Source organism: Anser cygnoides, chromosome 1, assembly GCF_040182565.1.
Source record: "Anser cygnoides isolate HZ-2024a breed goose chromosome 1, Taihu_goose_T2T_genome, whole genome shotgun sequence".
Classification (NCBI taxonomy): domain Eukaryota; kingdom Metazoa; phylum Chordata; class Aves; order Anseriformes; family Anatidae; genus Anser; species Anser cygnoides.
This window is the reverse complement of record NC_089873.1, coordinates 129,104,389-129,121,287: the sequence shown is the minus strand read 5'-3', so window position 1 is coordinate 129,121,287 and position 16,899 is coordinate 129,104,389. Positions and strand designations below refer to the sequence as shown.

The window sequence follows — 16,899 nt, the reverse complement described above, 5'->3', positions numbered from 1 at the left end:
CTAGTGCCCAGTCCCCCTTCCTTCTGGGAAAGGCTCTGAAGTCAGACATCCACGGTCAGCTGTAAGACCAACAGCCACGCTCAAACTGAGTTACTAAGGTCACTTTGGAGCCTGCATTAAGCACCCAGCAGCGTTTTCATAGACACAGCTGTACCAACAGTGGGGACAAGGCAAGCTTGGCCACAGTAACACCAAGGCACCAGCACGGCTCAAACACAGCGACCAGATCTCACGAGACACAAACCGCACGTTTCACAGGCACCTTTGCTTCCCTGATTGATTGTATAACAAAAACAATTATTAACTGATCTTTATGTCAGCATCAAATACCTTATGTCAAGCTCATACAGAAATTCCACTCCTCTTCAAAAGCTTAACAAGCAAACTTGTTTCATACAATCAAGGTGAACACCACATACTTTCTTAGAAACTTAGAGATAGCCTCAGAGTAAATGCAAGACTTGCTTATTAAGCTCTCAGCAGAGAAGGTAATTTTGAAATGTTTGAAATTTCTTACATAAAATACTTCATTCTCATAAATGCCTTTTATCTGATCACTATCTTCCTGTTTATCTACAGCAAAAGAAAATTACTGATAGAAACACAAAAAAGAGAAATCAAAAACATTTGTAGTAAAACCATCAGTCACAAGAAATTCAGAACACTTTGTGTGTGTTTTCTATCACGTCTCTTCATATGTTCAGTTGCTGTGCTATTTAAAATACTGGACATATATATATACATATATATATACATATATATATTCTAGCAGTAGTCATTCTCAGTTCCTGAAGAAACAACACAGGAAAAAAAAACAAACCAAGATTTCTCTTCCAAGTGTATCTTTTTTCCCCAAAGGCACATAGACCATATTAGAAACCCGTGCAGAGTACAAGAATGACAATGCATGAAAGCTTTGTACATCTGACTTTGCCTTAGCTAAAAAATTATAAAAATGCTGTTTTAAAGTCGATGCCATGAATGCATTACAGTTTGCTCAAGTTCTTCTATATGCAGCATGTGAAAAAGAACAAAAAAGGAACTACAGTTTGGGAGGAAACATCCCCTTCGTGCTTTCTATCAGCTTTAAATCAAAGGATGTTTGGAAACTTCTGTGACTTACCATGGGCTTATTCAGCATTAAAGTCTCCCGAAATGCATACACAAAAATCTGACTTAACACAGCTCCAAAACAGCTGCATTTTCTGATGAGCACTGACAGAAAAACCTCACCTGCTTCATCTCGCTCTTTAATTTAGTAATACCACTTCTTCCTGTTTTGGTTGCTCCTGAATGCCCCATTTCATGAATAGAAATTGCAGGGCTAGATGAAGAGGAATCCACAGGTCGCACTAGAAGAAGCAAATGGACATTTTAAAAATTATACAGGTAGGAAAACATACAAAATCGTATCTAGAAGTGGCAGATAAAAGCATGTCCTTTCACAAGCATACAATGCTCTTTTTGACAGCATCCTTTCAAATCACATCAGTAGTTCAAGCCTGATTGCATCAAGCCAGGGTGTAGATCCACAGTTGGATATCGGGGCCTGATCTTCCAAGACACTGAACAATCACAGCATCAAAAGACACTGGAGTTGCAGTGAGTCTGTGAGGGCTTAAGAATGAACCCGGAAACCTGCTAAAGGGCCAGCTGGGAATTCTGAGGATCACAGACACACTCCTTGAAGGCAGGCTGGATACGCCCTTTTTATGGTCTTTGTTCTGGTCACATAAAATTTCTTCATTTTAAAAGTTTGCCTGATACAATCTTGATACAAGTGCAGGATAGTTTCCATCATGTGTGTTTTTTTTATCCCTCAGCAGCTAATATACACAAGTACTGGCAATCTATGTTTAATACATTACCAGCACTTCTGTTTTACATGCATTGAGAGTACAATCCTGCTTATATGATGATCTAACTCTATATTTACAGTACTCACTTAACATATGGACCACTTACAGCTTCTTTCCACACCAAACTCTTTTCCACTGAGAATATGATGTAGGAGATTTTTCATATCAAAGGGGCTTAGATTCATCAAACTCTCTGAAGCTTCTTCACCTAGTGTAAACACAACCATCAACAAACATCACTATAAGCTGGTTTACAAATTGTTTTCCTAACTGAACTGCTGGCTGGCTGGTGTTCCACCACATTTATTTTTGTAGCTAATGCTTCCTTTTAAAAAAAATTAATATGTTGTCATTTCAAAGAAAATACATTTCAAGACTAAACAACAAACACTGCATGGAGATGACTCTATTTGCATTACTGAACAGCCTGTGCAGGTTGTGTGAAATCTCACTGAAGCTGATGATGAGAAAGCAGTTGCTCCTTCACAGAGCAAGATTGCTTGAAAAATCACTACAGCCATCTCCCAAAAGCAGACCACATAGATCTAAATTACAGAGCCAGAGTTATTCCGTAAAGAACAGCATGCAAATGGAAGGCTTGTGTTTTATTTGATTAAAGGATTGTGCTTGTAAGTGAGAGAGAAGAAGCACATACATACACATGAGCGCACATGTGCACGCAGACAAGTCTTTCAAAGGAGAGCATGGAAAAGGCAGCAATGAAGCTGAGAGCAGTGTGCAAAGAAATAACTAAAGGAGCACTGCAAAAAGAGGCTTTGAAGTATGAATGAAGCAGCTTCTGGTTCTCAGCTTCAGCTTTGGGGGAAATACGGTTTTCTGTGCACTCCTCATAGAGAAACAGGATTATCACAGAAAATTACTTAGCTGCATTTATCTACTTCTCCTAAGAGACAAACCTGCCGCTTCCTCAAAGGCAGGTATCCACCTAATTTTCATAGAAACATAGAATCATTTAGGTTGGAAAAGACCTCTAAAATCATCTGGTCCAACCTTTTGTCAAAGAGAGCAGCAGTGTCCAAAGTGGGGACCCTTTAAAATATGATTCATGAAGTTTTCCCCTTTGAGGTGTACTAGTACATTAGAAACAGTGATGAGCTAAGCCACAAAAATATGGTCCAGACCATGCCCCTAAATGTCAGCATTTGAGACTGTATTTTCATCACATTAATTTGATCACTTCTGATGATGATTTCTTCTTGACTTTTGACCCCTTTGAACTCCTCTGATGTGGAAAAATCTTCAATGTTTTTTCAGATATTTCATCAGTCATTCTTCATTCAGAAGATCCTAATCCAGGGTCCTAATCCTCATTGCAGTTAATAGCACTGGGTCCCTAAATACACGCGCGTACAACTTGATGATCAGCACCTCAAACACTTAGTGAAAGTCAGGGGACTTAAGTACTTACTGTCTACTTCAGACTGACAACGTAGGGGGAGAGGAGAGGCAGGGATCTTTCATTAAGTGAAAAAGGGAAGTTATTTTCAAAGTTACTAATTGTATATGTTGAATGAAGAATTTAACAAGTAAATGAAAAAACAATGACTACGGTGAAGCAGAAATAATGCCACAAGTATCTCCTATGATAAAATTACACTTACCTGAGCATTTCAGACTCCGAGCCAGCTCAGTGGCCATCACCTGAATTATCAGACCGATGCGAAGCCTGAGCATCTCCATGAAAAGACTAGGCTGTGATCGAACGTACATTGCCAAGTACATAATTATTTCCTGTAAGGACAGATCCATAAAGGCACCTATTCAAAGCGGGTCATCTTAGGTTTCCCAGTCACAGCAGGAACACTGGCATCATACTGGTCACAGCTTAAAGAACCCTTTTTTTCCCCGTGTTGCTTACCTGTGTCAGGACAGCAATACTGATGTCTTGGCCACTGGCTTCATAAATAAGATCTGTGAGCTCCTCAGGTGGCAGGGGGCTGTAAGAAGGCAAACCACAGTTAGCAGTTAGCTCAGGCACTTGCTGTTGACTTCTTGAACGTGTACTGGAACCAAGTCACCCAGAAACATCTTTGCACTACAAGCTTTTCTGTCTTGGTGGCTGCAATCCTTTCTAAGGTTGAGCAACAACTTTTAAAACAAGATGATGGTAGCAGGATGGTACCAGCAAGATGCAGAAAGGCAGGCTGCTTCTACTGAGACTGAGCTCCAACTTACGTGGTAATGATTTTCTCGCGGGGTTCTGGTGGCAGGCCCACAGTAAGCTGCTTGTGGTGGGACAGGAGGTCTGTGCATGCCTATCATGATGTGACAGAAAACAACAGACCTTTCTCTGAGTCATGCAAAAGTGATACAGCTTTTAATTCTGGAAAATTAAGCATTTCTTTAGCAATTTTAAGTGCATTTCTATTAACTACCAGACGTGCAGATCCAGCAGAATGCTGTTAAGCAGTTGCCGAAGATCCCCTGATATCAGCAGGGCTATGAGTCTGCCTAGGATGAAAGCTCACGCTGAAATCAGCAGAATAATGTTTATGTACTCCATTGGGGCTGGAAGATCAATAAAGGACTTTACCATAAGATAAACATTTGATTTTTATTTAAGACAAAAAAATATATATATTAATGGAAAGCTTGGAAGTATTAGCTAAAAAAAATGTATCCTGTATACTAGTATCTCTCTTTAAAATAAAATAAATAATAATAAAAAAATTACATCGCATTCCCAAATTATGTACCCTGAAATAGGTTCTTCCTCCAGTACCAGCGTTTTACTCTTCTATATGTACTTCCTACAAAAGAGGGTGTTTAACTTACCTGTTTTAGCATCCTCAAACACAGACCTCACTGACCTACATTCCTCTGATTTCTTTAGGAGTTTATTTTCCTTCCCTCACCGTGGAACAAAATCACTACTACAAATCACCCCTACTCTCATCCTCCCCAGTTCTTTGCCAACATCTTTGAAATTTAACATACACAGCTTTCTGTGAGCATGTCTTTACTGCTCATCCATAACGTCTTGAGGATAGAAAAGGTACCTAGTGAAGTACCATGCAGGGTGACTATCAAAAATTGCTCCCTGCAAATATGACTGTCAGTAGAACAGGTCATTCTAGGCGTGACTATCAAAGCTTTGAAAATGGCCAGGAATTAGAGAAAAAGTTATTTGGAAAAATGCAGCGCTACGTACAAACTGCTGTACTTAGAACAGCAGAGAGGAAATGTTTTTGTAATGTTCAAAATGAAATCTGTGCCCTTAAAATGGATCTTCCTTGCTAATCTTGAGTAGTCCCAGATATCCTAATGCCTCTGTACACCTGCAGCCACTCACACTACAGATTGCCTGCCCAATGGGACAGGAATTGCCTGATCATGTTTTTGCATAATCTCTAGCACCACATCACACTGGTGCTCCAAAAGTGTTTATGCTACGACAATAGCAACAAGTGATTTCCAGCGACCACTACAACTTTCAAAGCACATAATTAAGCTTCTCGGAAAAACAGAGATTAAACAAAGCCTTCACAATCATTTGCAGTTTGACAATCTCAATCCATTCCAACACTAGCACAGTTCTCAGTACGGATGAAAGGTAAAGATGCTGCAGTAAGATTTTAGATCAGAAAAACAACCAACGTTTACTGAAAATTGCTGCACTAGGTATGTTGTGAAGACCAGAAGAAGGCAAGCACAAGCCCCACAGGCACTTGTGCCACCCATTGGTAGCCTTATCTCTGTTTCCAGGCAGGAAACTGAACCAGCACTATTTGTATTTCATACCTCTGCCAGGACTTCCACTCGCTTTTTAAGTATACCAGAAATATAACGGATTAATCCCCACTCCTGATTGAGGCCTGCTTTCCTGTAGAGCTCGTTGAGCAGGCAATGAACAGTGACGCCATATTGTCCGTTCAGCTCTGTATCCCAGTCAGGGCCTCTGCCGGAAAACAGAAGATAATTTTCATTAGAGAAAAAAACAAGCAGATCTCTAAGGGCTCTTCTATGAAGGACAGAGAGAGAAAACAGGAAACTCACAATACTACATCGCTTAATCTTACCACAGAATGAGCAGCCTGATTTTGATTGAATTGCTCATTTTGGTGACAGACTTAAGTACACGGGACATGGGGGCCCTTCACCAGAGATCAGGTGACATCTTGTGACAGCAACTCTCATATTAACTAGAACACTTAGTTAGCCATAAGACCGTGACCCATGGAATTTCCCATCAGACTTCAAACTGAACATGCACGCAGATAGTTTGCTAGAGGAAAGCTCCATATGTTGCTCTTTAAGAGCAAAATTCAGCACTTTCTTCAGTACTGCTGAAGACTGCACCCATTTTTTCACACGCTTCAGGGACCTCTGAGTTTTTGTGCCCTGCCTCTTTCTTACCTACTAATTAGATTTCCACACTGCTTATGCCATTACTGATAAATCAAAGGAGATTTCTGTTCTTCTCCTGGTTTTAAAATTCACTGCATTATGGAAAAAAAAAAGGCACTTCTTGTTGTCAATGTTTTGAAGCACCACAGAATGACCTTTCAGCTCCTGTTAGAGGGACAGAGTTCACCAGAGCCCAAGAGAGATATCAGTGGTTAAACAAATCTAGAACAGGAAATTAAACGTGTTTTACGTAGTTAAACAAAAAAAATGGTAATTTTTCAGGATCTCCTTTAATCTTTAATAGAGGCTGCTAAACATTTTGCTTAGGAAAACAAGATCAAAGAAGAGGCCCTCACAGGAGAAAGACTAAAATAAACAAAAACGCCATCTCTGTAACACTACGGAAGACCATCTGTGATCAATAAATGCATGTCTTTGCACTCTTAAGCTATCTTTCTGCCAGATTCTAGCTGTATTCCCCTGCATAGGAAAAAAAAAAAAGCCCAGTAAGAATATGACTGTTGGTCTGTATTTGCATTTTGTTCTCATCAAACTTATTTAATGAGCAGCTGTTTACTAACCCCAGTAGCTTGGGTTAAACCGTTCCCAGAAACACTTTGAAGAGCACTGAGTTTTAGCCAATGATGTACTTAAGCACGCAAGGATTAGAGGAAAAAATAGTGACTACTCATTAAAGTTGCATCTGTGCTTTAGTTAGAAAATGACAAGATTAAGTATCCCTCCACTTCCCTCCTTGTGTATAAAAATCACACCAAATCTTTGTGAACTTAATAAAGTGCCACAAATACAGCAAGGGGTGTTCTTATTCATGTAAAGGATTTATACGTTTCACTGGAGTGCTTGAAAGCCTGTATGTATGTGCAATTGTGTGCCGATCAACTTTGAAATTTGCACAAGCATTTTTGTATTTATGCTAATTATTTATGTAGTCAAGATAACTGAAAATATTCCTGTTAAAGCAAAAAGTGTTTTAACCTGTCCCCTCCAAACACAACCCTGAACACTGGCAAGCTTTTGCACAAGAATAATCAAATACTGGGGCCTGGGCCAACCTGATCTAGTGGGTGGTATCCCTGCCCATGGCAGGGGGGTTGGAACTTAAAGAGTTCTTTAAGATCTCTTCCAACCCAAGCCATTCTATAGTTCTATGAAATAGCTGCGACCAAACTTAAAGAAGCTGAAGTTTATATTTGGATAACTCACTTGACTATATGCAAGATATATAAGATATCTGCTTGATCATGGAGCGTTGGGCATTCGTTCAGGTGCTCAACAAGTTTCCTGCAATCCAAATCACCATGAGCATCTTTAGGTAAGTTCAAAACATTTTCAGAGTCCTAATAACAAAGAAGGATGAAAATCAAGTAAGAGACATTGAAAAAAGTAGCAGATCAAATTCAAACTGTAGTTTTCCATTAAAGAACACAACAAACATGCAACATAACTCTGCACTTGAAATATAGACGTATCATGTAGTTCTTGTCAGACTACTGCAGGCATGAAGAGGAGGCTGATCCCCAGAAACAAAACACCCAGAATAGAACTTTTGTCTCTAGTTTTGGTTGACTCAACAAGAAAAGCTATTTTTTCGACAAAACAAACAAATACTTCATAAAAGAAAGAAACAAAATTATTTGCATGCTTTTCCTGTCTTTTTCTTGTCATACACTGCTACTTGCAAAGACACAAAAGCAGAATGATACTACTTTTATTTTTGGTTGAAATCATTTAAAGTTCTGTCTCTAATCAGTATATATGTGGTGCTTTAGGAATGCAGATGTTGCCATCATAAATTTTCCAAGCTTTTGAAACTAGCATGTTAACTAGTCAGATGATGCAATACAGCAGTGAGTTCTTAGATGAAGAGAAGTTTCATTTAACAAGCTATCAGCAGTATGTATGGCCCTAAAATACCATTTCCACAGACACAGCCTATAGAGCAGAGTCCTTCAGCAGGCTGGATACAACCTCACGTAACTGCTTTCAGCCCCTGGTCACATACTAGGAGAGATCAAACGCCCAGCACAAACCCATCCTTCACGGCTTCCAGTGGTATTTGACCGGTGTCTTAGGACATCAGGGGTTGGAATTAGGTGATCTTTAAGGTCCCTTCCAACCCAAACCATTCTATGATTCTACGATCTGTCCTTTCACATACTATCCTACTGAACAGAAATCCCTATAAGTGCCATTTCTTGAAGAATAATTCTAAAGGCTATGAATATCCTACTTTTCCCTTTGTGAGTTCAGCTAGGACCAAAGACGATGATATAAGCCTTAGCCAGTAAAAACGAGCACTTATTATTTTGTTTTGTACACACTATTAAAATATTCCACGCGATAATGTCTATTTAACAAAAAACAAAAACAAACAAGCAAACAAAAAAATCCCAGCAAAAACACAACCACCACAAAACAAACAAACAAACCAACAAACTGATGGAGTTAACTTTTCATTGCCCCAGACAGAATGGGTTGGCTGTCAAGGTAACAAAAATGACAACTAGCATACGGCTTGGCTAGTAATGACAGGGAAGGTCACAGTATTAAGCGTTAAAAACACAAACAGCATAAAAAATCCCACAGTTTACCTTTCTGTCAAAGGAAAGGGGAGTATCGACAAGATTCAGAGACTTCCGGTGCGTGTTCAGAACTTTAGTCGGAAGAGACATGGAAACAGCTGGAAAGCAAAGCCAACAACAACAACAATTAAAAATCACCCATTTCAGTAACACGAAAAGTAAAAACACCTACATAAAGTAATTGTACTAGGAAAAAACAACAGAAACAAAAAAGCTTGAAGGTTTATTAATATACACTAAAGTTAAGGGAAGCCTTGCCTTAACCCTGGGCAAGGCTTACCTTAACCAGGGCATTGGACACTACGTACCTACATGTAAAACACTGTATGCTGGAATCCACTTACAAATTCAGTCAAGGAATTATTTGTGTGAAATTCCTCTCATCGGTCTATCAGTAATGTAACATTATAAGGAATACTGTCTTCCCTCTCTACACGATATATTCTTACGGATGTAGAGAGTACATCTGTATACTTATGTTTTCTGCCACTGAAACATTTCATTTCACCACAGCTTCACTAAAATAAGAATGTGTGTTTTGCCTGTCTTTGTACAATAGCAAAAAAAAAAAAAAAGAGAATTCACTGACTCAGGTTCTAAAATTCTATCCAATCAACTAGTTTTCATAACATTAACTTTGAATCACTGCAAGTTATTTATACACACGCCGTGGCATGGAATACTGTGGGAACACTACACAGCAACAACTTCAGACTCATTTTTATTTCTTGATAACTGCAATACAACTTGTGTCACTACCTTTTTTCGAATAGCAGAATTTGGAAATACTTGAGTTTACCCCTTTTAGCACCCAAAACCAGTATTAGGGAGAAATACCTGGAATCTCCAAGCCCTTTGCCTTGGCCATTATTGACAGTATCTCTTGTGTGGAATGGTTTGCACTGAACACGGGTGGTTGATTAGCAGTCTTGGAAGTTGGAGGCAGGTATGACTTCAGTGCTGTACTCTGCAGGATATCATTTATATACTGATCCAGCTCATCCTGGCTTTCTAGTGAGAAATACATAAAAGAAAAGGAGCATTAAATATAAGAAAACATATAAATTATCAGTGCTTTCTTTTTCATTACACACCATTCTATTCTTGTTTATACAGAAAGGCATGCAAAAATATAAGAATATCATAAGCAAGAGACTCTTAAGCTGAAAAAAAATGAAAGAAAATAAAAATTAAACAGTTTTTGATACTTTTTAAACAGTTAAATTTTGAAATTGTCTTTCCCTTTGAAAAGGATCAGAATGGTTTTTCTCTTGCTGGTAGTCCAAAGATCAGCTCTTCCATACAAACCCGTATGACTCCTCACACTCTCTACCTCTCTCTAGCATCTTTCACACAAACCCAATGTGCTGATTCCTCTGACTCGGTTTTACCACAGCAGTTACCAGTCAATGCCACACCAAGAACACGGGAAGAATATACACAAACTCCTTCTCCAAACTAAGTCATGCACGTACTGTTCTCAGACTGAAGCATGAGAAACCTGAATGACTATCAACTGTGCACAAATTAGATTCTGCATAGTAGGGCAAACCCAGGCTCTAACTGACACAACATTATAGAGGAAAAGAAAAAAAAAAGTAAGAAAACTACTACCTTTTTCACAGAAATCTGCTGGATAGCCTCCATATTCACTGTCAGGGCTACAACGGCCTTCATTAGGGTCATCAAACAGTTTTACATCACAGTCTGGATCCAGAAAGCTCAGATGCGTATGAAAAGAGGTGGTAAGAAATTCTGATAGCTTGCCTATCTTCACCCTGCAAACAGAAAAGCATGCCAGAGGGAGCTAACAGACATCATTTTGATACTGGTTAATGCTCACTGAGCTTTCAACAACTCCAAAATCTATAAGACATAGCTGTCAAATCCACCTTGGGTAAGTATGAAGAAGTAAATAACCAATATGGAGAAAAACAAGTACAAAATATCAGTTGCGGATCCAGCTGGGTACTGCTCTATCTACTAATTGCACTTAACTGTGCCATGGTAACACTCACAGGTCTAACCCAACACCAAATTATGCAAGGTGCTGTATGTATATATGAGGAGAGGTCCCAAAGAAAGATCTAAACTCCGAGAACTATGCAAGACATAATCAGTCTGAGAAGTCCCCAATGACAGCAGTATCTTTTTACAGAACTGCAGTGCTGCTAGAACAACAGAAAGTACATCTGATTGTCAAAGAAAGACACTGACTGAGGGAGGGCAAGCATAATGACAATAGGGAGATGCTGTGCCATCATATTAAATCACTTTTATAGGTAGATAAGTGGAATACACAATCTTACAAATCGTAATTTGTATTTAAAACAGGTCCAATAATTTTGAAAGATAATTACTTCTTAAAAACGAAAGCCCAGCCAAGACCAAGGTTTTGTATTTCCAAATTTTTAGAATAGAATAGTTTCAGTTGGAAGGGACCTACAAAGATCATCAAATCCAACTGTCAACACTACTTCGGGGCTGATCCAAAGTTAAAATATATCATTAAGAACGTTATCCAAATGACTTTTAGACATGGACATGCATGGGGCACCAATCACCTCTCTAGGAAGCCTGTTCTAGTGTCTAACTACCTTCTTGATAAGAGGTTTTTCCTAATCTCTAGTTTGAAACTCACCTCATGCAGCTTCAAGCCATTTCCATGCACCCTGTTACTAGATACCAGAAAAGAAAAAGACAACCACCTCCCACTCCATTTCCCCTCCTCAGGAAGCTGCAGAGGGCAATGAGGTCACTTCTTGACCTCCTCTTTCCCAAGCTCGATAAACCCAGTGTCCTCAGCCTCTCCTCACATGACATGCCTTGAAGCCCTTTTACCAGCTTTGGTGCCCTCCTCTGGATGCTTTCTAGCACCTTAACATCCTTTTTGTGTTGTGGAACAGAACTGCACAGAGTATTCAAGGTGAGGCAACACTAAATACAGCAGGAGAATCACCATTTTTGACCAGCTGTCTGTGCTGTGTTTAACACACCCCAAAATGGAGTTTGGCTTCTTAGCTACCAGGGCACAGTGCTGGCTCATGCTGAGCCTGCTGTTGACCAGCACCCCCAGGTCCCTTTCTGCTGAACTGCTCCAAAGCCACTCAACTCCCCATGTGTACTTCTGTCCAGTATTACTCTGTCCCAACTGCAGAATCCGTCATTCTTTCTTGTTACATTTCATGCTGGAGCACTGGGACATCATCAACAATCTATCTAGATCCCTCTGCAAGGCCTCCTATCCCTTCAGTGGGTCAGCAGCACTTCCCTCCACAACCATCAGCAAGCTTGCTGAGGATGCACTCCACTCCTGCATCCAGATAACTGACAAAAATGTTGAACAGGACTGGCCCTAGAACAGAGCCCTGGGGAACATAACTAGTGACCAGCCACCAGCCAGATGTAGGTCCATTCACCATGGCCCTTCGAGCTCTGTTGAGCCAGTTCATCACTTAATGTAGCATGAACCTCTTCACCTGACAACTGCGGACTTTGTCCAAAAGGATACTGTGAGGGACAGTACCAGAAATCTTGCTAAAATCCAGAAAAACTACATCCACCACCTTCCCCTCATCCACTAAGCGGATGACCTGATTATAGAAGGATATGGAGTTAGTGAGACAGGACTTTCATTTTGTGAACCCTTGTTGGCTGGGCCCGATGACTGTGTTATCATTTCAGTGCCTTTCTGTGGCACCCAGCATAATCTTCTCCATAAATTTTCCAGGTACTCAAGTTGAACTAACAGGTCTATAATTTCCAGAGTCTTCTCTCACGCCATTCTTGTAAAATGGGATAGTGTTGGCTAGTTTTCAGTCAGCGGTGACCTCCCCAGATTCCCCAGACCTTCTGTAGGTAACTGAGAGGGGTCCTGCTATAACATGGGAGAGGTGTTGGAACTAGATGATCTTTGAGGTCCCTTCCAACCCAAGTCATTCTATGATTCTATGAACATCCACTAGCTCCCTCAGTACTCTGGGATGAATCCCATCAGACCCAGTAGACTTATAAACATTCAACTGATGCAACCAGTTCCTTACAATTTCAGTATTAACAAATGGGAAGTTGCTGCTCCCCCAGCCATGGTCCTCCACTTGAAGACAGGGCAACCCAAGGCCTATCATAAACATTAAAGACTGAGGCAAAAAAAAGGCATTAAATGCCTCTGCGTTGATCAGCTATCAATGGCAGTGAGAGATGGTGCACCTCTTGGGAAATGGATTTTTCCTACTGCATTTGAGGTCCAGCTACCATCTGACTCCCACATAACCATTAAAGCTGCTCTCTGTCTCGAGTTCCAGCACGAGATCTACGCAATACCACAGGTTCAAACCTGAGGCTTGTATATGATTTAATTAAAAATTCACAGAGAGAATCATTTGGTGGTTATGGCAGTACCTTGCACCTCCAAAATAACCATCCTCTAATTTTCGTATGGTGGCGAGAACTGCTGGATGAATGTCAGTACCATCGTCAACTGAAAAAGAACAATAGAAGAGTTTGAAGCTTACCAACACATTCTTAAATTATCATGTCCAAGTGGATTACCAGGTGTTCTCTACAAAGTAAACTAAATTTAAAACAGAACCCACAAGTGCTATCAATACCAGATTATTAAAAAAAAATAATCAAAACAATCAAAACAATCCCAAGTGCCTCCACCCATGACAAGTTCCAACAGGCCTTCTATAGAATTTCTTTGGACAGAAATAGTATGGAGATGGTGAGGAGATGCAAGGATATTAAGGAGTAAAATAAATAAATAAATAAATAAAAATATTACACATCATCCAAGTTCAGCATAGACTCGAGAAAGTTAAACCATACTTTTGATGTTAAAACTCAGATGTTGAAACAGTCATACCATCTGTCTCTGCTCAAGCCTACCCTCATCCTACTCCCCCACAATAATTATTCTGCTTGCAATCGAGAAAATCAGCTTTACCAAGCATCGTGTGGGTGATGGGAAACGTCAGGGTTGGTCTCCCTGTCATCCTCCAACAAGAAGTGAGGTAAGCCAGCTCTGTCTTGAGCATCTCCACAATCATCTGATTGTCTAGAGCCAGATAGAAGTGATGCTGGTCAGTAAACTAGAGAACAGAGAAATACGGTATATAAGTACTTGTCAGTGCTCTCCTCTATTTTTTTTCCCAATGAAAAAAAAACTGATTTTTTTGGTTGAATTAACCAAACAAGGCATGCTATTGGGAAAAAAAAAGACCCATGCTTGCGCAGAACATGCTTTTTCTTACATTTATAGGTTGACAGTGAAAAAAGGAAGCTATACAAATAAAAAGTAGATGATAACCCCCATGAAGTAGAATTCTCCCAGTGATAAATTACAGTAACCTATGATCTGCAAGATCAAAGTAGCATAAATGTGGGAGAAAATACAGCAGCAGCAATACAAACAATAAACAGGCTTAAGTGCGTGCTGGGGACTGGAAACTAGTAACCATATATCTCTTGGGAACAACCTAAAACATGAGCAGAATAGGAACAGCTGACAGTTACTGTGGAAAAAAAAGGTATATTAAATGTACAGTGGTAAAGGGTGGTGTTCTCTCTATAAAGGAAGGCCAAGAACCACAGTAAGAGACTATTATGGCTACATCTTAAGCTGGAAAAACAGTGAAAAGTATGTCAAATCAGCCACAACAAAAGTTAAAAGCACACAAGCATTAGGGAGGGGTTGAAAAGGGAAAAGGCTGGGATGTAAAATAAACATCAATTAGTAAGACATAATGGACACGGAGAAAACCTTCTGTAAACACATCAAAGGTAACAGGAAAACACAGAAACTGTGGACCTGTTAATGAAGAGAGGAAGAGGATAGGAAGAGAGGACACAGACAAGCTGAAACATTTAGTGCCACCTTTACTGACAGATGACCTGTAATACTACTTTGAGAAGAGAGACAGGAGTTCAGCCTGAGCTTGGGAAGAAAAGGTTAAAAAGCACATAAATTCGAGCTGGCAAAGACATCGTGTCTTTAGAAAGGAAGGGCCAGAATAATGTAGACCAGACAACCCCATTTCAGTGCCTGAAGTCAATTTGAGAGTGCCAAGAGAATTACAAAATGATAAAGTGAGATGGCCAAATGGTCATATCAAAAATAATCTCTGCAAATCAGTCTAATTTCCTTCTTTGGGAGCAACTAGATGGTACACACAAAGAAGTGGCAGACAAATCTTGACATTTGCAAAGCCTTTCACACTAGCAAGCTGAAGAAAAAACATTTGAAAAGTCGAACCACTTCAAAATTGCGTTCAAACAGTAGTTATAAACCATTTTCTCGAACTGAGAGGGTATCTAACTGGGGTCAGCCTTTGTCCCATCTCTAACCAATGTTTTCATTAGAGAACTGGATGAAATACAAACTATGAAACCACAAAATCTGTGGACATTACTCAAGATCAACAAAGACGAGTTAATTGCTAACCATAGGAAGGTGAAATTAAACATAAATTCCACTCCATCAGAAAAAGGGGTGGGGGGAATGTTTGCCTAAGAAGTACAACGGAAAATGTTATAGAGCTTTGTCAAATAAGGAAAGTGTGTTGCTGATGCAAAGATAAATGCCATTTTGGAAAATATTAGTAGGTATGTCCATACTTGACACGTGCCAAGGTTTCAGCTGGAATACAGGGTCCTCCTATATGTATAGCAAGATGTGGACAAAGAGATATTTAAATAGTAGTCACAACTCTGAGGAATTTTTCCCTAATTTGCAAAAGTGGATATTGGTGTGGTGAAACAACACGACACAATAACCAATCTTCTCATGCACAAAATATCTTGTATAAAGCCTGTTGTGATCAATTGACCTGGGCAAGAATAGAAACGGATCCACACTACTTGCAGTAAAACTGATGAAGTTTGGTCATTAAGCAGCACTACAGAAGCCATCTGTGGAATCCACTGAATCTATTCCACTGGAATTTAAAGATTTTAATAATCAAACATATTTAGGAGGGTGTGAGCATTCTTCACCCTGCTCCAGTTGCACGTTTGGTGTAGATGACCCCTTGAACTTCTAGTATAAACGGTTACAATAAGGCTACAAGAAGTGTGTACTACTTCTTTACGTGTACAAAAAAAACACAACAACAAACAATTAACTGTAGGAGGATCCAAACTTCTACCTACATTGAAAAAGCCACTAAACAGAAAACAAAGATAGAACATCGTTTTCTCAGCACTATTGATCTTTTCCACAATGAAAAGATTATGACTTAGTGTCTTGGGGGTTATAGTATTTGGCACACTTAAGTGAAACTACATTTTCCATTTAAGAAATCAGAAGAAAGAAAATATTAATGGATCTATTTTTGAATAAATTATTTAATTAGCTAGAATGTTGGTTCAGGCAGCAATCGGTAACAACTTTGCACTATTGATTTGCTGTGGCCTTCTGAGCCAAAAGCCAAAGAAGCCAGACTCTGTATGACAGAAGAGACATTTTTCAGTATGCCTACTACCTTGATCATCCAACGATCCTAAAAACCCCACAAAGCAAAGTATGCCTGCTTTATTAGCCCTGCTCTATCTAAAGTGGAGTGACAGCACATGAAAGCAAAGTTCTTCATTAATGATTAGCCATTAAGTACACAGGGATTCCCCTGCCAGCTTTACGTGCTCACCTGAGGGGTAAAGGCAAAAATTTGATTTCTTATCACGTACAGCTTGGAGGTACCCAGCACTCCAATGTGTCTATGTGGACGTCCACTTAATTTCATGTTCTCATTCCTACCTGTAAAGAAAAGAGGAAAAAAAGTCACCTAACACTTGCTCTTTGGTTTTCCTTAACAACCATTTTAGGCCAAGAGATCTACTTCATTCGTATCAGCAGAGCAAAAGATAGATAAGAGTGAGATGCTACAGACTGGTGTGCTTTGTATCAATATAAATCAAATTTTAAATCAATATAATAGCCAGGGTTCTTCAAAGGCCTGATTCAAAATCAAGATTTTGGCTTCACCAACCACGGAATTAGGTCTTTTATTTGTATTCATTTCTCAGCCCACAAAACTTCACCACCAAGAACAAGAGCTATGCCCTTTCAA

At 39.6% G+C, this 16,899-nt stretch overlaps 1 protein-coding gene across 3 annotated transcripts in view; it reads right to left on the bottom strand.

The window, feature by feature from the left end:
* The window catches only part of PHKA2 (phosphorylase kinase regulatory subunit alpha 2), a 44,824-nt gene that overhangs the window by 11,247 nt on the left and 16,678 nt on the right, over window positions 1-16,899 (bottom strand). For all 3 annotated transcript variants that reach the window (XR_010826183.1, XM_048066814.2, XM_048066817.2), the window contains exons 15-27: window positions 16,477-16,586; window positions 13,779-13,923; window positions 13,232-13,310; window positions 10,445-10,608; window positions 9,668-9,841; window positions 8,840-8,928; window positions 7,452-7,585; window positions 5,622-5,778; window positions 4,056-4,135; window positions 3,739-3,817; window positions 3,482-3,611; window positions 1,966-2,067; window positions 1,234-1,352 (exon numbers count right to left, since the gene is read on the bottom strand). Coding sequence is in view for 2 of the 3 variants with exons in the window: in XM_048066814.2 (XP_047922771.2) it covers window positions 1,234-1,352; window positions 1,966-2,067; window positions 3,482-3,611; window positions 3,739-3,817; window positions 4,056-4,135; window positions 5,622-5,778; window positions 7,452-7,585; window positions 8,840-8,928; window positions 9,668-9,841; window positions 10,445-10,608; window positions 13,232-13,310; window positions 13,779-13,923; window positions 16,477-16,586 (1,562 nt within the window). In the remaining variant the exon portion in view is untranslated. The remainder of the gene's footprint in view (window positions 1-1,233; window positions 1,353-1,965; window positions 2,068-3,481; window positions 3,612-3,738; window positions 3,818-4,055; window positions 4,136-5,621; window positions 5,779-7,451; window positions 7,586-8,839; window positions 8,929-9,667; window positions 9,842-10,444; window positions 10,609-13,231; window positions 13,311-13,778; window positions 13,924-16,476; window positions 16,587-16,899) is intronic.